The sequence below is a fragment of the Talpa europaea genome (assembly GCF_964194135.1).
Source record: "Talpa europaea genome assembly, chromosome: 4".
NCBI lineage: Eukaryota > Metazoa > Chordata > Mammalia > Eulipotyphla > Talpidae > Talpa > Talpa europaea.
Window position 1 is genome coordinate 15,558,666 of NC_140070.1, and position 24,032 is coordinate 15,582,697.

Genomic DNA, 24,032 nt, shown 5'->3' on the forward strand with positions numbered 1-24,032 from the left:
ACACATTTATTCTGTATAGCTAATGGCAGCATATTTCATTGTTAAGATTATGAACTAGAGGCAAATTAAATTTTCTCTCTATCTACTTTTTCTCCCTGCTAAAAAAGATAAGCTTTATTTTGTAGAGTTCATATGAAGACTAACTGAATTTTTATTTGTAAAATGCTTAGAATTGTGCATTGCAATGGGAAGAAAATGTATTTTTAAAAATAAACATATTAGACAATTTGATTTTTTGCCTCTAAAACAAACTGCAGTCTTAAAAATAATTGTATGTAGTAGTTTCTAGTAAAACAGAATAATATGTTACTATTTTATAGAGACCAAAACTACCACCTTCTATGCAGTTAACTTTGTTCCTGAATTTGAATGGGTATTGATCACTTGAGGAATTTACTTTATAGTGATGTTAATGGAAAACTTTAAAGGGGTGATGACTTCATTTTCCTGGGGATTTGTGATTCTTCATTTTCAAGGAATTAGAACCTGAAGAATTCAGCTGCTTCAAAAATAAATTAGTCATCAAAAAGGCTGATGTGAAGAAATATGAAGAGGAACTTAAAAAGGAAATTATTTGTTGGGTTGAGCTGGACCCAAGCAAGGTAATTAAAACCCTTTAGATTCACTTAAATAGTAAAAAAAAAATATGGAGTGAATTGGTCTTCTTCACCACTGGTGAATCACCCAAAAAATACGTGAGGATTTGAAGATGGCTATCTCATAACCACACACTGCAATTTTACCCTAAATTTTGTTAGCTACATGTGGAAAAATGCAAACAGTTATTACTTGACCTCTAGCCTGGACAACCCACATGTGCTGGTACCATGTTCTTTTTGAGTCACATTGAGATAATAAAACTAAAGTTGGGCAATTTTTTTTCATAGAAGATAGGAGTTCTCCAATTTCTGACACTACTGGGTTGTTTCCTTGTTTTTTCCCTGCTAGTATTTCCCCAAGCGTGACCATTCAGTTATTTGATACGAGAATGCCCACTTTCTCACTGTTGCCAACAAATTAGATAGGAGAAATTTGAAGCATTATTTATCTTACTATTTTAAGATATTTTCTGTGACAATTTTTTTTCTGATCATAGAAAAACTTGATGATACTTCACTTTTTAAAAATTATTTCTTTCGCATGAGCAGTAGCACATGACCAAAGTTATCTAGAGCTAATTAACCGAACAGTTATAAGGAAAGCAATATGGTTCAACTCATTCACATATACTAACATGCAATTGCAAATATTTTTAACGTTTTGGGTCCTAAGTCTTGGTTAAGATCTGATCATTTCTTCATTAGCACAAGCTCAGTTAATAAAAATAAGATTTCAATCTGTCCCTATTTCCTGTCCTCTCATTCCTCTTAAAAAGCAACCCATGCTTTGCTTTAAATTTTGATTGCACACTGACTTTGGCTGACTACCTGATTTGAAAGTCTGAAAACCACTTAGTGCCAAAAATGCTATTTTATTCAATGAAGCTTGTCAACATGATTGCATTTTGAAATCACCTGTGGAGTTTTGTCTCATCTTTAAAAATTCTAATTTGATTGGTGTTTTAAAAAAATTTGAAATAAAAAGTATTTTGCTGGGAGATGCAGGAAAAAAAACATTTTGGATAAAGCACTCTGCATGTGGGCCCCTATTTTTTTCTAAATATTTATTTATTCATGCATACAAGAACTGGGGTACAGGCCAGATGCGTGGGAGGGTGAGAGGATTCACCAGAGACAGAGCAGGGAATAGAACAAGCAGACTGACTGAAATAACACTGCTGAGGGGAGCAGCGAGCAAGACAGGAGAGGTCTGCCGCACCATGTGGGTAGTTCCCTGGCCGGCCAGGAATTGAACCTGTGCTACAGAGGCTGTGGACAGCTTCACAGTGCTGCACTCAACCGCTGTGCCACCAGGGAGGCCCCCCTTTTTTATTGAAGTAACATTGATTTATATCATTATAGCTTTTTTCATTGTTTATAGCATTATAATTTATATCATTGTAACTATATCATTATAACTTTTTATATGAATAGGATTTCCCACATACCACACTGCACCCACCATCAAAATACCCATAGTCCACCACCATAGTCCATTGTACTCCATCGCCATTTGGTTCACTTCTCTCCACCAACTCCTCTTGGGTAGCCTCAGTTCTTCAGTCACCTTTCTAGGGGTAGTTCTTACTTTGGCTTTATCTGACCCTTTGGTTACTTTATATTCCACATACAGTTGCCACAGTTGGGTATTTGTCTTTCTCCTTGTGATTTATTTTGCTTATGATCATCCCCTCCAGCTCTATACATGCTGCTGAAATGGCAAGAGTCTTTTTTTTGATTGCTGAGTATGTATATTTCTTTGTGTATATATATCACACTGCCTGATCCACTCATCTGACTTGGGGCAGTTAAGGTTGTTTCCATAGCTTGAGTATTGCAAATAGTGCTGCAATGAACATAGGAGTACAGGTTTCCCTTCTGATTTGATTTGTCTTGCAAGGGTCTGGGGCACTATAAATTGAAAACATTATCTATAATTTTAATGTTTAGTCAGGGCTAAGAATCTAAGGTGTACCAATGACATTACCTAACTTTTAACATACTTGGATACTTAAATGCCAGCCTAGATTAAACTAAATTTTCTAAGGGAAGTCCTCTTTTTTTTTTTTTCCCAGACTTGTGTTGTTCCCACAAATCCATAGAACTTCCCAAGCAGAGGGAGGCTCAATTTAAATTACTACATATTTAGATGTCTAGTTTGTGAAACACTTCCCTAAAACTAGGCATAATATAAGTTTAAGGGGGGAAAAAATACATTATTCACATACCAGTCCTCAGAAACCAAACCATTGCAGAAGGTTACAATGGCCTGGTGAGAGAGACCCTTTGCCTATTTTTCTTTTGGGATAGTCATTTAAAAATCATTTACAAGGGTTCTTTAGATGTTTAATATTTAACTGAGGATTATCTTGTCCTAATATTTTTTTTTATAAATTTTATTGTTATATTCCCCATACAATTGCAGCCCCCCCATTCTACCCCAATCCCTCCCTTCCCGCCCCCGCCCTCCTAAAAGAGTCTCTGGTTCATAGTTTTTTGTTGATTTTGATTTTCACTTTCTTATAGTTATTCATTTTCCTGGTCCCTTATTTAAGTTTTCTAGATTCCTGCTATGAGTGAGACCATCCAGTATTTTTCTTTTTCTTTTTGGCTTATTTCGCTGAGCATGATCCCTTCCAGCGCCATCCATGTTGCTGCAAATTGCATGTGTTTATCTTTTATGAATGCTGAGTAATATTCCATGGTATATGTATGTACCACATCTTCTTGATCCAGTCATCTATTTTTGGACATTTGGGTTGTTTCCAAAGCTTAGCTATTGTAAACAGTGCTGCTATAAACATAGGGGTGCAGGTGTTCTTTGGAATTGATGTTTCTGTGTCCTTTGGGTAAATACCTAGGAGTGGAATTGCTGGATCATATGGAAGCTCTATGTTTAGTAGGTCCAGAAATCTCCACACAGCTCTCCACAGTGGTTGGACCAGTTTGCACTCCCACCAACAGTGCAGAAGAGTTCCTTTTTCTCCACACCCTCGCCAACATTTGTTGTTGCTAGTTTTTTTAATATGTGCCATTCTCACAGGTGTAAGATGGTATCTCATGGTAGTTTTGATTTGCATTTCCCTGATGACAAGTGATGTTGAACATTTTTTCATATGCCTGTTGGCCATTTGCATTTCCTCTTCAGAGAAGTTTCTTTTTAGCTCTTCTGCCCATTTTTTGACTGGATTATTTTCTTTGTTGTTGTTGAGTCTCATCAGCTCTTTGCAGATTTTTGTGATCAGTCCTTTATCATTAGTGTTGGGTGCAAAAATGTTCTCCCAGTTGGTGGGGTTTCTCTTTGTTTTTGTTATTGTCTCTTTTGCTGTACAAAAGCTCTTTAATTTGATGTAGTCCCAGCTGTTTATCTTTGCCTTCACTATCACTGCTTTGGGTGATGTGTCTGTAAAGATGTCTTTGATGTGCAAATCACGTAGTGTTTCGCCTATATTTCCTTCTATATATTTTATGGTTTCAGGTCTTATGTCTAGTTCTTTAATCCATTTTGAGTTGATTTTTGTGTATGGTGTGAGGTAGTGGTCAAGCTTCATTCTTTTGCATGTAGCGACCCAGTTTTCCCAGCACCATTTATTGAACAATCTTTCTTTGCTCCAATGCATATTCTTTGCTCCTTTGTCAAAGATTAGTTGACCATAAATCTGTGGGTTTATTTCTGGATTTTCTATTCGATTTCATTGGTCTGAATGTCTGTTCTTGTTCCAATACCATGCAGTTTTGATGATTATGGCTTTGTAGTATAGTTTGAAGTCTGGGAGTGTGATGCCTCCATTCCCTTCTTTTTTTTTCAGGAGAGCTTTGGCTATTTGGGGTTTTTGGTGATTCCATATGAATTTCATCAATAATTGTTCTATTTCTTTGAAGAATGACATTGAAATTTTGATTGGAATAGCATTGTATCTGTATATTGCTTTTGGAAGGATGGCCATTTTAATATTGTTTATTCTTCCAATCCATGAGCAGGGGATGTCTCTCCATTTTTTTGTGTCTTCTTCTATTTCTTTTATCACTGTTTTATAGTTTTCTTTGTATAGGTCCTTTACCTCTTTTGTTAGATTTATTCCCAAATATTTGATTTTTTTGGTTTCAATAAAAAAAGGGATGGTTTTTTTGATTTCTTCTTCTTCAGATTTATTGTTTGTGTATAGGAAGGCTACTGACTTTTGCGTGTTGATTTTGTATTCTGCCACTTTACTGAACTGATTGATGAGTTGAATTAGCTTTTCTGTGGAGTTTTTGGGGTTCTCTATGTATATTATCATATCATCTGCAAATAGTGATAGTTTGACTTCTTCTTTTCCTATTTGGATTCCTTGGATGTCTTTCTCTTGTCTTATTGCCCTGGCTAGGACTTTCAGTATTATATTGAAAAGCAGTGGTGAGAGTGGACATCCTTGTCTTGTTCCAGATCTTAATGGAATTGCTTTCAGCTTTTCACCATTGAGAATGATACTGGCTGTTGGCTTGTCATAGATGGCCTTTATGATGTTGAGATATGTTCCTTGTATCCCAAGAATTTCAAGGGCTTTTATCATGAATGGGTGTTGCACTTTGTCGATAGCTTTCTCAGCATCTATTGATATTATCATATGGTTTTTATATTTCTTTTTGTTGATGTGTTGGATAACGTTGATTGATTTTCGGATGTTAAACCATCCTTGTGTCCCTGGAATGAATCGTACTTGGTCGTGGTGAATTATCTTATGGATACATTGTTGGATTCTGATGGCTAAAATTTTATTGAGGATTTTTGCATCAGTGTTCATTAGGGAGATTGGCCTGTAGTTTTCCTTTTTTGTGTTGTCCTTGTTCGGTTTTGGTATTAGTGTAATGTTGGCTTCATAAAACGTGTTTGGTATTGTCCCTTCCTTCTCAATTTTTTGGAAGAGTTTGTGAAGGATAGGCACTAATTCGTCTCTGAATCTTTGGTAGAATTCATTTGTAAATCCATCAGGTCCTGGGCTTTTGTTTTTGGGGAGGTTTTTGATTACCATTTCAATTTCGCTAATTGTAATTGGTCTGTTTAGGTGTTCTATTTCTTCTTTATCTAGCTTTGGGTGATTGTAGAGTTGTAGGAATTTGTCCATCTCCTCTAGATTGTTAAACTTGTTTCCATATAACTGTTCATAGTAGTTACTGATTATTCTTTTGATTTCTGCTGTGTCCGTTGTGATTTCTCCTCTTTCTTTGATGATCCTGTTTATTTGTGCTTTCTCCCTTTTTTCCTTTGTGAGCCTGGCTAGGGGTTTGTCTATTTTATTGATTTTTTCAAAGAACCAGCTCTTGGTTTCATTGATCTTTTGGATTGTTATTTTAGTTTCAATTTCATTTATTTCTGCTTTGGTTTTTATTATTTCTTTTCTTCTACTGGTTTTGGGGTTATTTTGTTGTTCTTTTTCTAGATCTTTGAGCTTCGAGATTAGGTTATTTCTTTGCGTTTTTTCTTGTTTCTTGATGTGAGCTTCTATTGCTATATATTTTCCTCTTATTACTGCTTTTGCTGCATCCCATACATTTAGGATATTAGTGTCCTCCTTGTCGTTCAATTCAAAAAATTTTTTTTTTTTTAATAAATTTTATTGTTATATTCCCCATGCAATTGCAGCCCCCCATTCTGACCCCAATCCCTCCCCTCCCGCCCCCGCCCCCCTAAAAGTGTCTTTGGTTCATAGTTTTTTGTTGATTTTGATTTTCACTTTCTTATAGTTATTCATTTTCCTGGTCCCTTATTTAAGTTTTCTAGATTCCTGTTATGAGTGAGACCATCCGGTATTTTTCTTTTTCTTTTTGGCTTATTTCGCTGAGCATGATCCCTTCCAGCGCCATCCATGTTGCAGCAAATTGCATGTGTTTATCTTTTTTGAATGCTGAGTAATATTCCATGGTATATATGTACCACATCTTCTTGATCCAGTCATCTATTTTTGGGCATTTGGGTTGTTTCCAAAGCTTAGCTATTGTAAACAGTGCTGCTATAAACATAGGGGTGCAGGTGTTCTTTGGAATTGATGTTTCTGTGTCCTTTGGGTAAATACCTAGGAGTGGAATTGCTGGATCATATGGAAGCTCTATGTTTAGTAGGTCCAGAAATCTCCACACAGCTTTCCACAGTGGTTGGACCAGTTTGCACTCCCACCAACAGTGCAGAAGAGTTCCTTTTTCTCCACACCCTCGCCAACATTTGTTGTTGCTAGTTTTTTTAATATGTGCCATTCTCACTGGTGTAAGATGGTATCTCATGGTAGTTTTGATTTGCATTTCCCTGATGACAAGTGATGTTGAACATTTTTTCATATGCCTGTTGGCCATTTGCATTTCCTCTTCAGAGAAGTTTCTTTTAAGCTCTTCTGCCCATTTTTTGACTGGATTATTTTCTTTGTTGTTGTTGAGTCTCATCAGCTCTTTGCAGATTTTTGTGATCAGTCCTTTATCATTAGTGTTGGGTGCAAAAATGTTCTCCCAGTTGGTGGGGTTTCTCTTTGTTTTTGTTATTGTCTCTTTTGCTGTGCAAAAGCTCTTTAATTTGATGTAGTCCCAGCTGTTTATCTTTGCCATCACTATCACTGCTTTGGGTGATGTGTCTGTAAAGATGTCTTTGATGTGCAAATCACGTAGTGTTTCGCCTATATTTCCTTCTATATATTTTATGGTTTCAGGTCTTATGTCTAGTTCTTTAATCCATTTTGAGTTGATTTTTGTGTATGGTGTGAGGTGGTGGTCAAGCTTCATTCTTTTGCATGTAGCGACCCAGTTTTCCCAGCACCATTTATTGAACAAACTTTCTTTGCTCCAATGCATATTCTTTGCTCCTTTGTCAAAGATTACTTGACCATAAATCTGTGGGTTTATTTCTGGATTTTCTATTCGATTCCATTGGTCTGTATGTCTGTTCTTGTTCCAATACCATGCAGTTTTGATGATTATGGCTTTGTAGTATAGTTTGAAGTCTGGGAGTCTGATGCCTCCATTTCCTTCATTTTTTTTCAGGAGAGCTTTGGCTATTCGGGGTTTTTTGTGATTCCATATGAATTTCATCAATAATTGTTCTATTTCTTTGAAGAATGACATTGAGATTTTGATTGGAATAGCATTGAATCTGTATATTGCTTTTGGAAGGATGGCCATTTTAATAATGTTTATTCTTCCAATCCATGAGCAGGGGATGTCTCTCCATTTCTTTGTGTCTTCTTCTATTTCTTTTAACAGTGTTTTATAGTTTTCTTTGTATAGGTCCTTTACCTCTTTTGTTAGATTTATTCCCAAATATTTGATTTTTTTTGTTTCAATAACAAAAGGGATGGTCTTTTTGATTTCTTCTTCTTCAGATTTATTGTTTGTGTATAGGAAGGCTACTGACATTTGCGTGTTGATTTTGTATCCTGCCACTGTACTGAACTGATTGATGAGTTGAATTAGCTTTTCTGTGGAGTTTTTGGGGTTCTCTATGTATAATATCATATCGTCTGCAAATAGTGATAGTTTGACTTCTTCTTTTCCTATTTGGATTCCTTGGATGTCTTTCTCTTGTCTTATTGCCCTGGCTAGGACTTCCAGTATTATATTGAAAAGCAATGGTGAGAGTGGACATCCTTGTCTTGTTCCAGATCTTAATGGAATTGCTTTCAGCTTTTCACCATTGAGAATGATACTGGCTGTTGGCTTGTCATAGATGGCCTTTATGATGTTGAGGTATGTTCCTTGTATCCCAAGAATTTCAAGGGCTTTTATCATGAATAGGTGTTTCACTTTGTCGAAAGCTTTCTCAGCATCTATTGATATTATCATATGGTTTTTATATTTCTTTTTGTTGATGTGTTGGATAACGTTGATTGATTTTCGGATGTTAAACCATCCTTGTGCCCCTGGAATGAATCCAACTTGGTCGTGGTGAATTATCTTATGGATACATTGTTGGATTCTGATAGCTAAAATTTTATTGAGGATTTTTGCATCAGTGTTCATTAGGGAGATTGGCCTGTAGTTTTCCTTTTTTGTGTTGTCCTTGTTCGGTTTTGGTATTAGTGTAATGTTGGCTTCATAAAACGTGTTTGGTATTGTCCCTTCCTTCTCAATTTTTTGGAAGAGTTTGTGAAGGATAGGCACTAATTCGTCTCTGAATGTTTGGTAGAATTCATTTGTAAATCCATCAAGTCCTGGGCTTTTGTTTTTGGGGAGGTTTTTGATTACCATTTCAATTTCGCTAATTGTAATTGGTCTGTTTAGGTGTTCTATTTCTTCTTTATCTAGCTTTGGGTGATTGTAGAGTTGTAGGAATTTGTCCATCTCCTCTAGATTGTTAAACTTGTTTCCATATAACTGTTCATAGTAGTTACTGATTATTCTTTTGATTTCTGCTGTGTCCGTTGTGATTTCTCCTCTTTCTTTGATGATCCTGTTTATTTGTGCTTTCTCCCTTTTTTCCTTTGTGAGCCTGGCTAGGGGTTTGTCTATTTTATTGATTTTTTCAAAGAACCAGCTCTTGGTTTCATTGATCTTTTGGATTGTTTTTTTAGTTTCAATTTCATTTATTTCTGCTTTGGTTTTTATTATTTCTTTTCTTCTACTGGTTTTGGGGTTTTTTTGTTGTTCTTTTTCTAGATCTTTGAGCTTCGAGATTAGGTTGTTTCTTTGCGTTCTTTCTTGTTTCTTGATGTGAGCTTCTATTGCTATATATTTTCCTCTTATTACTGCTTTTGCTGCATCCCATACATTTAGGATATTGGTGTCCTCCTTGTCGTTCAATTCAAAAAATTTTTTAATTTCTTCTTTGATCTCCTCATTAGTCCAATGGTCTTCCAGTAGTGTGGTTTTTAATCTCCATGAGGTAGGAAAGTTCCTTGCCTTCTTTTTATGGTTTATTTCTAGTTTGATGCCTTCATGGTCAGAAAAGATGGTTGATATGATTTCAATCTTGGTGTATCTGTTGATGTTTGTCTTGTGCCCCAGTATGTGATCGATCCTGGAGAATGATCCATGTGCGCTTGAGAAAAATGTGTACTCCGTTTTTTTGGGGTTTAGTGTTCTATAGATGTCTGTTAAGCCCAATTGCTCTAGGTCTTTATTTAGAGCTTTGGTTTCTTTACTTATTTTTTGTCTTGTTGATCTATCCATTGTTGATAGTGGTGTGTTGAAGTCTCCCACTACGTATGTGTTTTCTCTGATGTCTGTTTTCAGAGAGGACAACAGTTGTCTGATATATTTTGGTGTTCCTTCGTTTGGTGAGTATATGTTAATGAGTGTTATTTCTTCTTGAAGTATTGTCCCCTTGATCATAATGTAGTGACCATTGGGGTCTCTTTTTATCTTTTTGAGTTTGAAATCTGTTTTACCTGATATAAGTATAGCTGTTCCTGCTTTCTTTTTTGGTCCATTTGCTTGTAGGATTGTTTTCCATCCTTTAACTTTGAGCCTATTTTTATCTTTTGTAGCTAAATGTGTTTCCTGGAGACAGCAAAAGGTTGGGTTTTGTTTCTTAATCCAGGCTGCAACTCTGTGTCTTTTTATTGAAGAGTTTAGTCCATTTACATTTAGAGTTAATATTGATATGTTAACATCTGTATTTGCCATTGTGTTTGTCTTTCCTTTGATTTTATTTATTTATTCTTTTAATAACTTTTTTTTTTTGGCCTTCTTTCATTGTTATTCGTCCCTCTGAGGTTCTGGCTTTAGGACTCCTTGTAGTATTTTTTGGAGTGGAGGTGTATTTGCAATGAAATTCCGGAGTTTCTGTTTGTCTGGGAAGGTCCATATTCTTTCTTCAAAGAGGAAGGAGAGCTTTGCGGGATAGAGTATTCTTGGTTGGCATCTGTTTTCTTGGAGTCTGTTGACTATGTCCCTCCACTCTCTCCTTGCCCGTAGTGTTTCTTCGGAGAAGTCTGATGTCAGCCTGATTGGCTTTCCTTTGAATGTTATCTGTTTCTTCCCTCTTGCCAGCTTCATTAATTTTTCCTTGTCCTGGATTCTTGGGAGCTTTACTATTATGTGTCTTGCTGTTTTTTCCTTTCGTCGTGGAAGTTTGGTGTTCTTCTTGCTTCTTGTATATCAATTTTCAGCTCCTTCTTCACATTTGGGAAGTTCTCTTCAATTATCTCTTTGAATATTTTCTCTGTTCCTACATCTCTCTCCTCTCCTTCTGGTATTCCTATAACTCTTATATTTCCTTTCCTCATGGAGTCAGATAGTTCCCGAAGTCTTTCTTCGTTCTTTTTCCTTCGTACTTCTCTTTCCTTTTCTGTTTTGGTTCTTTTTATTTCTGTGTCTTCAAGATTACTTATTCGTTCTTCCATTTCATCTATTCTGCTTTCATTGCTTTTTCCAGAATTCTTTAGTTCTTCCATTAATTTTTTGATCTCCTGCATTTCTTTTACTTCCCTCTTTAGGGACTCAATTTCTTTCTTCTGACCATTGTTTTCCCTCTCTAGGGACTCAATTGCATTCTTCTGATCGTTGATTATTTTTCCCTTATCATTGTTTTCCTTTATGACTTCTGTCAGTTTTTTAATCACGGCAATTTTAAATTCTCTTTCTGGAAGGCTCAGAAATTCTTCCAAGTTATTGTCGTTGCAATCTGGGGGCTGGTTTTCTTTTTGTGGTGTGCTTTTTCTCTGGAGAGTTGCTAGGTTGCTTGTGGTTCTTCTCCTCCCTACTCTCTGTTTTCTAATTTGCCGTATGCGTTGGGACACTGTGTTGTTGGGACTGGCCGGCATCTTGGGTGGGCTTCTCTGCTCCCCTCTGGTTCCTCCAGGAGTCATCTGTCAGTTTCAAGCACTCTTTACTGGAGAAAGGTCCCTGTTCTAAAATGCCGATGTGGGGACACACTCCCCTGTGCGCCTGGTCTGCCCCAGCGGTGGTTTCCTGCTCCCCCTCTGGGCTTGGACTGCAGGCCAGAGGGGGTCTGGTGTGGGAGAACTTCCCCCGCTCACCTCTGGCTCCTGAGGAAGCCTTCTGCAGGTAGTCTTTACTGAAGAAATGTCCCTGTTCTAAAATGGTGATGTGGGACACACTCCCTGCGCGTCTGGTCTCAGGCACACTCTTCTGCGCGCCTGGTCTGCTCCGGCTGTGGGTGCTCGCTCTCCCTGTGGGCTCAGACTACTTGTTCGGAAGGGGCCCGTTGTGGGCTAACTCCCCAGCTCGCCACTAGCTCCTTCAGGAGCCTGTGCTGGCTTCAAGTCGCTAGGTGGCGCCAGAGATCTCTCCTAGAGCCCTTGGGGAGCTGATTTTCCACCCTGTGGGACAGGGAGCAGAGCGGGGATGGTAGGGTACACCTCAACGGCTTTGGGGTGCTGTGTCTGCCTTGTGCCCCACCGTCGTGGGGAACCCACGCCCCTAATTTCGTGCCCCGGGTCTCAGTTCCAAAGCCCTCAGTTCCAGGACGCGGGCTGTAGCCCAGATCAGTGGCGCGGGAATGGCGCCTTTTGAATCCCGCTTCCCTGCCTGGGCGCCTTGTTCCTGCTCACTCAGGGAGGGCCTCCGCGCGGTCTCCCTGCAAGCCTAGGTCGCACGCGTGGGGACCTGGGCAGCTGAGATCCGATTCGGATCCGTGTCTGCTTTTTCCGAGTAAGCTTACCGGGTGGCCGGGCTGTGTGCTGGTGCTGGCCTCCTCCTGGGGGGCGGGGCTCTCTTTAATGGAACCTGGAGCTCACCTCCGCGGCGGATCCTGCAGGATTCTCCACAGCCCCCGTTCACGGGGTGTGGTGGCTGAAATAGTTCCTTTCTACTCACAGTCCCACTTGCTGCGTCCGTTTTTCTTGTTGGCCGTTTTGGTTTGTTATTTCCCTCCTCTCTGCCGGTCGGAGAGTGCCGACTTTGTGGGTGGGGGAGGGGAGCAGGGTTCTGCGCTTCCCTCCCTTCTGGTCCTCTTTTATGGCAACTTTCTTCTTTGGGCAGTTTGCTGGAGTCGTCCGTTTATCTTCCGTGTCCCAGTTCTCACTGGGACCTGCCGCTTTTCCTCCCTATTAACTTTTTTTAATGGGAGATCTTACTCGCAGCATCTCCTCTCTGCCATGTTGCTCCGCCCCCCAGGGAAGTCCTCTTAATTTACAATTTCCTACAAAGCAGCAAACCTCTGGGCTCCAACTACTTCCGTTCATTACCCTCTGCAGCAAGTACTAGAATTTCCTTCCTTATGAGTTTATGACATGGCTCATGGCAGCCAGCAGTGCCTTTCATAATTACTGCTTTTAAAAAATTTCTCTCACAGTCTTGAAAGTCCAGGTAACACATTCAAAAGGATTACTATAACTTTCAGGAAATTCCTTATTTTTCTTCTGTACTGACATATCTCTTTCCATTCCATTTTGTCTACAGAATAACTACATAACAGATAATTTTTTTTCTCAAAATATGGACAACAGTATTACAAAAAAAAACAGTCCTCTATTTAAAGGCAGAACAAACTGCATCTCAGGAATTTCCTTTCATATTTTTGCTTTCTCTAATGAAGCTAGAGATACTGAGGTCTGGTGGAGGTTATCTCACAGGCCACAGGCTCAGGGCAAGGAAGGTTGAATCTCCAGCTTCTTGTGGTGTTGATCAACTTCTACCTCACAATAGCATGGATGACTCTGAGAGGGGCTTCTTCAGGCTGTGCAACAGATGGAGGAGAGGAAATAACAAGATTGTGTTGAGCTTGTTTGAATTTATAAGATGCATTTAATTATTCAATAAATTGGTAAATTGTATAAATCACATAAACATAAGCAAAAAAGGTAAGGAAAATGGCACAAATAGTTTGGATAATTCAAGCAGTTGTATCTCATTCCTTCTTGAGGTTATATTGAGCTACACACAGCTTTAGACTAGCATCAGTAGACCATCTGGTTCAATACTTGATCTGTCATGTCTCTCAGGGCTGGGCTCCTAAATGCTTGGGAAGTTAGCTAAATTCTCCTTTTAAGTAATACTATTTGTTCATGTTTCCTGGTTTTTCCAGACACCCTGTTATTAATACCTTCTTCAATATTGGTTAGGGTGAAAAAATAAAATGACAAATTTGGAAGACATATAATCTGTGCTTTGTATTTTAGAATTCTGAGTAATGTTAATTCTACTTATGTGAAAGTTATGCATATTGTACCCCATATGCACCCTGGTCATAACTAACATCTATTTGTGACAGTCTTCATCCCCTTCAATAGACTATGCAATGGTATACAGACTTGCTTACAATAATATGGAAATATATCCTGTGAGTTTTCTGAGATTTTAGTTTTATTTAAAAATATGTAGTGCATGATGTAGATAAAATTCTAAACTTCTTCCATAGAAAATGCACTATGCCTTGTCTATTGGATTTTCAGTCTCAAATGTCAGCTGATGTTATCTTTTATCCACATTTACAAATATTTACTAATCTGCTTGTTACCTATAATTTTATTCAGGTGAATCAGTTACTGAATTTCCTTAAACCGCAAACGTTTGACTGTGCAGAAAGTGACAAGCAAAAAATGTTTCCACATTTTGTGGAAAAACTGAAAACAATGGACAGGCTGCCTGCAATATTTTTTATGTAAGTAATGTCTGTGGATATGATATTGAAATTCAACTTAATATATTATATTTTACATTGTGGGAATTGAAGTCTTTTGAAAAGAATAATTGATGAAGGATTTATAACCTGATTCATATTATTAGAATCTTGAGGAATTTTAAATCTGTTTATATTAAAGTCAAATTATTGTACCAAGTTGGCTATAATAGTGTGAGAGGAAGGAAACCTTTGATTAAATTATATTTCAAATTCTAATTGCATAGTTTAGTGCCATAGAATTCTCTAGCCCATTAGTTATTAGAAATAATGATACAATGCCCTGGGTTTTTCTTTTCTTTCTTTTTTTAAAGATTTATTTATTTATGCAAGAACTGGGGTACAGGCCAGAGGTGTGGGGGGTGGATGGGCATGTGTGTGAGAGAGGATTCACCAGAGATAGAGTGGGAAACAGAACAGGCAGATCTACTGAAATACACTGCTGAGGGGAGCAGTGGGCAAGACAGGAGAGGTCTGCTGCACCATGTGCGTAGCTCCCTGGCTGGTCAGGAATCACCGACCATGGAACCAACTCTTGCTGCAGAGGCTGCGGACAGCTTCACAATGCTGTGCTTAACCCCTTGAGTTACCAGGGAGGCCCGGCCTGGTGTTTCCAACACAGTTTCATGAAAGAACTGGTCTCAAAGTGTAGTTATGCTAGGCAGAGAAAAGAGGGAAGGACTTGGCACTTAGATCTAATTTATTCCACCCCATTTGAAACCAAACATGACCTTCTCCTACACAAACTAACACATGAGAAACTTATGAACAAAATGTACATGCTTTTATGTAAGCTTTCTTCCTCATTTCTATTTTGTATATAACTTATAGATCTCATATATATCATATGTATGATAGAAAAGAATAACTATGGGTTGAATTTACTTTCATTTATGAATTTTATATAATTTATCTGTATATGTATATATACCCACCCTTTTATAGGCCTTATATGTATATAAATGAAGTGTATGAATGTTTATATCCACTTATAAAAGATATTGATTAAAATATCAAATGCCAAATTAGCCAGAACAAATTAAATAACAGCCATCTTGTAACATAATAATCACTAAATATTATTTTAGTAGGTTTTGTTTTTATTATCTTAAAAAGCATAAAATATGCTAAGAAAAATCTTTTTTGGCTTTAGTTTAATGTATCACTTTAACAGGGAAAAACAAAATCAATAAATATGCAAACTTTATAATTAAATGAGTAATCTCAGGTCATTTAAGTCCTATAGGAAGAATAAGCATTTCATTTTACCTGTAATGAACAGGAAAGTCTTTGAACAAAGACAAAAGATTGAGCAGAGTATGAAGTACAAAATTATTCATCAAAAGTATCACAAAACAAAATCCCTAATTCAAACTGCATTTAATAGGTGAAAATGAATACTTACTAAGAGCACAACAAATCACTAATCTGCTTCAGGAGTATTTCGTGATCTTAAGATAGGGAGTGTCTTAAAATAGAGAAGGAAGCAGTTTTATCCAGTAAAGAAAAAACCATTACATAAGCAATCATTTTATGCATTATAATTTAAAATTGAGCCTGTTTGAAAAATTGTAATCTTTTCCTCTAGTCATACACTCTGAATTGGGAATTGAAAGGGCAAAATAAATATAAACAGAATAATATTACCTAAATATTATTGCTGCCAAAAATTTATTAAAGCGAACAGGTTGACAGTGATATGAACTCACAATTTTCAAAAACTGTCCCATGTTTTTAATCCAGATTCAACATTCGTGGAGTGGAAGCATCAGCTTTAGAACTTTTTCGCAATTTGGAAAAACGGCAAAATACTAATAATGGTCCAAATTCTAAAAAACAGAAAAGTTTGGACATGGATGATTTGACAGTGAAGAAGTCTCAAAAAAGGAAAGATGCTGTGTAAGTGTTTCTATTTGAATTGTGAAATTAATTATTTAATAAAAAAATGAGTGTTCAGCTCTTTTTATAATTCAAATCTGTTTCCATAATGTGAAGATATGGCTTTATGGCTTTGTGACATAAATTTAATTGCACTTCACTTTTGGGGGCACATGTAGGAGAGAACTGTTGAATATTTTGATAATTATGCAATGTTTTAAAATAATTTTCTTCATTGTATTAGCCTCCTTCCTTTATTTTAGAAGTACAAATTACAAATGTTTTTTTAGAATTGCAGATTGACTTTTTCATCAAGTTTAATGTCACAAATAGAATTTTATTGGATATATAAAATAAATATTTGTTTGGCATGAGAGATGAGAGAAGTAGACTGTTTTTCTGTTTCCTGTTAAGTGCATCTTAATGCATACATTTAAAATATGCTTATATGGTAAACAGATATGCAAGTAATTTAATTTAGTTTAGCTAGGTTCAGTTTATTTAATGCCTGATAAATATCATCTAATAGAGGTAATTGTGTTTTGGGTTTGAATAATCTGACATTTTTTTACCTGAGATTTATAGACATAATCTTATATTAAAAAAATAAGTGCTATAACCAGTATATTCATTGATTTTCCTGATACTTTATATTCAGTTCTTCACATTTAGATTCAGATGCTAAACACCAAAGAGAAATTATATCGAAGGCTGAAAAAAAGGAAATGGAAAACTATCTTGAAACACACACTGAAATTTCTCCAGACTGTAGCTATGCTGATGATACTGTTGATGATGAGGTAAGAGAAAAGAAACTGAGATAAATTTGGTCGTGGGTATTTGCCGCGGACTGGCGCAGTGGCAGATTAGCAAGGCTGACCCAGGGATGAGAGACTGAGCTAGGCGGTCAAGGATTCGGCGCAGAAATGACAGACACACACACTTCAAGAGTGAAGATCTGAATGTAATGTGCTTTAAATCATCTTACACTTTTATACCTTTTTTAACAATGGATGATTTCATAAAAGTTGATTTTTTCTCAGCATGAGATGTTTAGTCATACAATAGACATTTACTTCATCATTCAGGTACATGTGATCGATGTTCCATGGCATGGAACGCTAAACAATCGCAAGGTTCTGATTACAGGAATCTATTTCTACACAATTATTTTTGATTACACAGAACAGCATTTCTTAAGTTAGTTTTTCTTGTTTCTTTTCCAATACGACTAATAATCAGAAAGTATTAATATTTAACTACTGTTATATTTTACTTTTAGTGATCACAATGTTTTTTCTACTTAACTATTTAATTTTTGTGGTTTTGACTCGTGAGAAGCATTATGATTATTCCGAAACTACTTTTACCACACACTATTTTCTTCATCATGCATTTCCTGAAACTGATTTTACACATATATAGAAAAAGTAAAGTAGGTAAGAAAATAGTATAATTATAGACTGGTTGTTATGTTGCTTCTTATGCAGGAACAATGACCAACTGCTTAATAGTTAAACCGTTTTGTTGGTGACTCCATCAGGCAGTAGCCATGTCCTCAGCCAAAAGAAGGGGTTTTTTTTTTACTGCGGGCTTAATGCCTGGATTAGGCTTACAGGCCTTTAACCATTTGTCTGATTTGAACGCCAAAGATTATTATAATGAAGCCCCTCGGGGACTGCGCCTGTCTTAGGTCGTCAGGAGTCGCAGACATGCGGCTGGCCAGTGCCTTCTTTAGTCTGCCCCCGATCTTACCCGTCATTGACTGTCCAGTCCAGCGCACAGGGGAAGGGGGTCTTATTCACTCGGATGTACTATGTGTTGAGTGAAAGCCTCCCTCTTTCCAATAAGTTCACTGGCGTTCAGCGGCAGAGGCTGCCGCAGGTATTGGTTTGCTAACACTATTGTAACAAAATAACACAGACTAAGTGACTTAAACAGAAATGTTTTTTCTCACAGTTATGGAGGATAAGAAGTTCAAGAACAAAGTGCTAGTGGGACAGGTTCTTTCTGAGGGCTGTGAGGAAAGAACTGTTTAAGTCTCTCTCCTTGGCTTGTAGATGACCATCTTCTGTCTTTATCTTCACAGTCTTCTCTCTGTATGTATCTGTGTCCAATTTTCTTCTTATAAGAACATGAGTCATATTGGATCAGGGTCTACCATAATGACTTAATTTACCTTAATTACCTCTGTAAAGACCTGGTCTCCAAATACAATCATATTTTAAGGTACTGGGGTTTAGGAACTTTCCAGATGAATTTTAAGAGGAACTCAATTCAGCCCATAAAAAATATGTGTATGTGTCAATATTGATACCCAATACACAATTTTAAAAGTGCACAACACACTTAATGCACATTAGCCTTGAAACAATAGATGGGAAACTAGAGTTGGAGATTGGAGAAATTTAGAGAATTTGTGTAAGCTTACGTAGCTGTTAAAAACAGCATGAATAATCCTGCAGTGGTGTGATTCCAACATCTAGAACTTTTTTACCTTGTGAGATTTCCGTCATTAATTTAATTATAACTATTCTTTATGTGGACGGAAGTACAAAAATTAAATGAAAAATCTCTTCTGAGTTACAGGATTGAGTAGCAACCTTTCTCAAAGACAGATGCATCTGTCTTCTGAAAGTTCTTCCTCTGTTTGTATCTACCTTGTACATAGCTTTTCAAACTGGTATCTCTAGAGTCATTATTGTATTCTACTTCTCCTGTACCCCACATCTCCTTCAAAAATTGAATTCTAGAACCTCCTAATGTTAGGAGTTGGCACCTCAACTCCATCCGGGGTTCCCAAAGACTACACGGAGCCAGAGATGCAAAAGCAAAAAGGCTTTATTGTTAGCTTAAGCTAGGGCCCAACTCTGCCCGGAGTACTGACACAGCAGTCTCACTAGGTTGGGAGAGGGACCTCCTCCCAGAGCAACCAACTGTTTTTGTACTTTGCTGACAGGATGCGGGCACTTTTCACACCAGGGACCAAGTTCGGCCTGATTGGGTATCTCTCCTTGGCACTAGTTAAGTTTCGTTTACCCTTGTCTTGTGGTTTTTACCCCAATCTGGTGGTTTTTGCCTTGAAACAAAACTAGAGCACAGCTGTGCCCTTTAAAATGTCTGTTTTTCTTAAAATGGCTGATGTCTTGCTATGCCTAATTCTTTAATATCTTACACTAAACAATGTGTGCTCATAAATTTGTTGGTTAATATCATCGTTCATGTAGTAGTCAGAGAACTGTGCTCATTACTTGTTTATGCTTGCTTCTTTAACTCATAGGAGAGAGGGAGAAAGAGAAGCAGAATGTGGGAGAGAAAAAAGAGGGAAAAAGAAAAAAAGTGAGAAAGAGAAGGAAAGAAGAAATAACAGTGACTGACACAGAGAGACAAAAAGAAACAGACATAGGAGATTTTAATGAAAGATTTAAAAATAGGGGAAGGAAACAAAGTGAATATACACAAAGATAACAAACACAGAAAGACAGGAACACAAAGAAAGAGCAGGGGAGAGAGGTGATAAAGGAGACATATTAAAATAGGTACAAATCAACAGCAAAAATAGAACAAGTGGGGGTGGTAGAAAATCAGTCAAAGCTGAGAAGTTTGGCTGGATGGTTTTGGTAATTAGGCTCAGAGCACTCTGGAGCTAGCCTCACCGAGCTCAACCACCTCTTAGGATTCGTAACTATTCCGTTCATTGTTCATTGCCCAAACTGAGTTGGAGCCCTTAGTCAGTTCCTTAGAGCTATGACCAATGCTTTAACACTTTGGGAGCAAGGTAGGGCTTCCACCACTCAGTGCATAGGGGGGACAAGATGGGGTATGTTTCCAATGAGGATTGTGTTCCCTGTATCAGATACCAAGCATGAATGCCAGGCACTGTGGAATTATTCTGTTTAAATGCCACATATCAGGCATTTTATTGTTCAGATAGGCTTCAGGTTCTGGGATAAAACACAACTACTCTTTTTAAAAGTGTGTCTAACTCTGCGGTGATTTCTAAACAATCTTTTAACTCTTACCTCATTGTTAAAGTCAAAGATACATAATTTCATTTATTATCTTAAACTCTTTGGTGATTTCAGACTTTAACGGAGCTCTTAAATAAACTGATGGAAACAAGACAAGGCTATAAGCTGCGCGATCTATTACAAAGGGGCATTGGATTTCATCATGGTTCAATGGAACGTGCAGAAAGAGAAGTTGTAGAGTTGCTTTTCAGACAGAATTACATTAAGGTTGGTGATATTTGAGTATAACTGTACTAACAGCACCCCCTTCTTTCTTTGGACTGGGTAGGGGAAGAAATATACCCTACAGCATTCAGGGAACACACGCTATCTAATGTCCCTGTAATTTCTCCACTTACAGTGATACTATACTAATATTTTAGCATATAATACTTTAAAATAAATGTTTAAATCACTATATATTACATATAATTTAGGATACTCCTTACTCTGCCTAATAGTATATAATTACCATTTTATTAGTTGACATATGATAATAAGCATTTTACAAATGCTCCATTTTATATATATATACATATATATGATTTATGAAACATTCTGCAAATATTAAATTGTTTTGAGATGACATTGGCTTATAATTTTGCATATAAAGGTATATAATTTTACATTTCAGCGTCTGTATGTGCAACATTGTGATGAACACCAAGAGTCTACTTTCTATCCACCACCATACAATTGACCTCTCTGTCTGTTTCACATAACACCCATTAACTCTTCCCCTCTGGTAATCATCATTCTGTTGTCACAATATACAAATTGTTTTTATTTTGTTGTTTGTTCATTTGCTTTGTTTCTTTACCTACCACATATGAATAAACTCTTATAGTGTTCATTATTCTCATTTGACTTATTTCACTTGTGTAACTCTCAGTCATCCAAGTTTTCACCAATTCTGAAACTCCATCTGTTTTTTTTTTCTAGAGCTGATTGGTTTTATTGTGTGTATGTGGATATATGTGTATATACACACACACATATATATATATACACACTATATATATATATATATATACACACATATATATGCATGCACACACACATTACGTACTACATTTTCATCCTTTGATCCATTGATGAGCTCTTAGGTTTTTTCCAAATGTTGCTTGGCTATCATAAATAATGCTACATTGAAGATAGGGGTGAACATAGCATTTCAAATTTGTGTTTTTGTGTTCTTTAGAAAAATACCCAGAAGTAAGATAATTGACTCATATGATATTTCTTTTCTTGTTTTTTTGAGACATCGCCATACTACTTTACATAGTGTTGACACCAATTTGTGTTCCCACCAACAGTGTACAAGGATTCTGCTTTGTCTACATCCTCACCAATACTTGTTCTTTACTTTTTGTTAATAGTCATTCTGACAAATACTAGTGATATCTAATTTTGGGTTTTGTGCACATCTCCTTAACGATAAATGATGAGAACAATTTTTCGCGTGTCTTTTGACTATCAATATGTCTCTAGTGAAATGTTTATTTAGATCTTCTGCCCACTTTTTAATCAAGTTTTTTTTTGTTTGTTTTGATGACTTGTATGAATTACTTATAAATTTTGCATGTTAACCTCTTATCAGATACACGATTTACAAATATCTTCTCCCATTTAGTAGGTTGCCTTTTTGTTTTGATGATGGCTTCACTGTGCAGAAGTTTTCCAGTTGGATGAAATTCCATTTGTTTCTCTTCTTATTGAAAAATACATCACTAAGACTGATGTCAAAGAGCTTGCTGCCTCTGTTTTCTTCTGTGTTTTATGGCCTCAGGTTTTATATTCAAGTCTTTAATCCATTTTTGATTAAGATTTGTGTATTGTGTAAGATAGTGGTTTAGTTGCATTCTGCAAGTGGCTGTCCAGTTTCCCCAATACTATTTATTGAAGACTGCTCTTACTTCATTGTGTACACTTAGCTCCTTTGTGGTGAATTCTCCATGCAAGATGATGATTCCTCTTAATTCTGTTCCATTGATCTGTGTGTGTCTTTTTATTCTAGTGCTATGCTATTTAAATTACTATAGTTTATGCTACAGATTGAAGTCAAGAAGCATGATACCTCTACTTCTGTTCTTTTTTCCCCCCTCAAGATTGCTTTGTTTATTATAGTTATTCTGTGACTCCCTGCAATTTTAAGATTTTGGGGGCTCTATTTCTGTAAAGATATTATGAGGATTTTTTTCTAGCAATATTTTTTCTTTGTTTTTCACCTACCATCTATATGTTCTTTGAGCTTTTCCCTTTGTTTCTCCCTTGAGAGCGCACAAATTTCATTTTGTTTATTTATTTTCTGCTAGTTGTAGTAAGTATTTTGCTTTGTAAAGTGTCATATAGATATCTGTTAAGCCATTTGGTCTCCTCAATTAAGGTTAGTTTCCTTATATATTCTGCTTTGTTGATCTATCTTTATTATCCTAGTATATTGTGTTGTGTCAATATCTTTCTTTAGTTCTATTAGTAAGTACAGTTATAGTATTTTTTTTTAAATCTATTCATTCTAGTTGTAGCAGTGTCACATTTCTGCCATCTTTGTGGTGTTGCTGTTTTGTATCATTCATTATTATTTTTTGAAAGATTGATTTATTTATGCATACAAGAACTGGGGTACAGGCCAGAGGCATGGGGGGTGGGAGGATCCACCAGAGACAGAGTGGGGAGCAGAACAGGCAGAATGACTGAAATACAATGCTGAGGGGAGCAACGGGTGAGTCAGGAGAGGTCTACTGTGCCATGTGTGTTGTTCCCTGGCTGGGTATAGAACTCGTGCTGCAGTGGCTGCGGCTTGCTTCATAGGTTGCACCTTAACCCCTTGCGCTACCAGGGAGGCCCTCAATATTTTTTCTGCTAAATTGAGACTTCTTAAAGGATATCTTTTTATGCTTGAGCATTTTTGATTTGCTCTTTTGATTTTCTCATTTTTTAGTTTTTATGGGCTGTAATAGGGAGTTTCCTTACATTAATAAATTGGCTATATCACTCATAAAAAACAGTGTAAACCTAGATTTTTTTATATAGGATATTTAGGTGTTTGTTCCCCCCCTCCCCCATAGATTCATGCCTTTGTATCTGTTGATGACTGCAGGAACTGGGGCAGTAGGGCACTGAAAGCTTACTTCCAGTTAGCGTCATTGTTTCAAATTTCCTACTGTGCTGCAGGTAACCAAGTTGTGCGCTGAGTATCATCAGTGATCCCCACTCCTAGCCAACTTCTCAGCGAAAATGTCTCCCATTGTGTCTTGCCAGCCTCAAAGCTCAAGTTGGTTGAGCACAAGATATAGTACTGGGTGAGGACTATAGTTGAGACAGGACCACAAGTTGTGTGTTGAATTATCTGTGCTGTAGGCCTGGTCCAGCTGCAAAGAACTGTTTTTCATGCAAGTGGGTGGAGTAATGTCAAATCTAAACTCCATAGAGTTTTTATTAATTGAAATAAAATTCACATGAGTTCAAGGTGTGCAAACTATTGGTTTGTTATATTTGTACATAATATGATTATCACCATGACATTAGGTAACACCTCTAAAAGGTCCCATAGTTATGGTTTCTTTTTTTGTGTTATTAGTGATTACGATTTAGTTTCTCAGCAACTTTATAAAGTTTATAATACAGTTTTATTGGCTATAATCATATGAACAGGGCATGAAATTTCCAAGATTTATTTAGGTACTAGTTACAAGTTTGTACCATTAAATATCTGTCTAAATACCCCGCACTCTCAGTTGGTGGCAAGGCCACTCTACCGTCTGTTTACACAAGTTCAACTTTTTTAGATGCCACATGTAAGTGATACCGTATGTACTTGTCTTTCTCTGACTCGTTGCAACATACTTTCTTCACGTTCCATTCATATTGCCACAAATGACAGGATTTCCTTCTTTTTCACGGCTGAATAATACTGCCCTGTGTTTTGTGTATAAGTATATCACATCTTCTTTATCCAGTCATCTATTGATGAACACTTAGATTTAATGCTTAATATGACCT

At 36.9% G+C, this 24,032-nt stretch overlaps 1 protein-coding gene across 1 annotated transcript in view; it reads left to right on the forward strand.

Moving 5' to 3' along the window:
- The window catches only part of LOC311169906 (putative ATP-dependent RNA helicase DDX60), a gene marked incomplete at both ends in the record, with an annotated part of 74,773 nt that overhangs the window by 33,269 nt on the left and 17,472 nt on the right, over window positions 1-24,032 (forward strand). Inside the window, 5 exons of the mRNA XM_084232151.1 lie at window positions 477-602; window positions 13,997-14,124; window positions 15,886-16,041; window positions 16,679-16,820; window positions 20,106-20,258. Coding sequence (XP_084088277.1) covers window positions 477-602; window positions 13,997-14,124; window positions 15,886-16,041; window positions 16,679-16,820; window positions 20,106-20,258 — 705 coding nt within the window. The remainder of the gene's footprint in view (window positions 1-476; window positions 603-13,996; window positions 14,125-15,885; window positions 16,042-16,678; window positions 16,821-20,105; window positions 20,259-24,032) is intronic.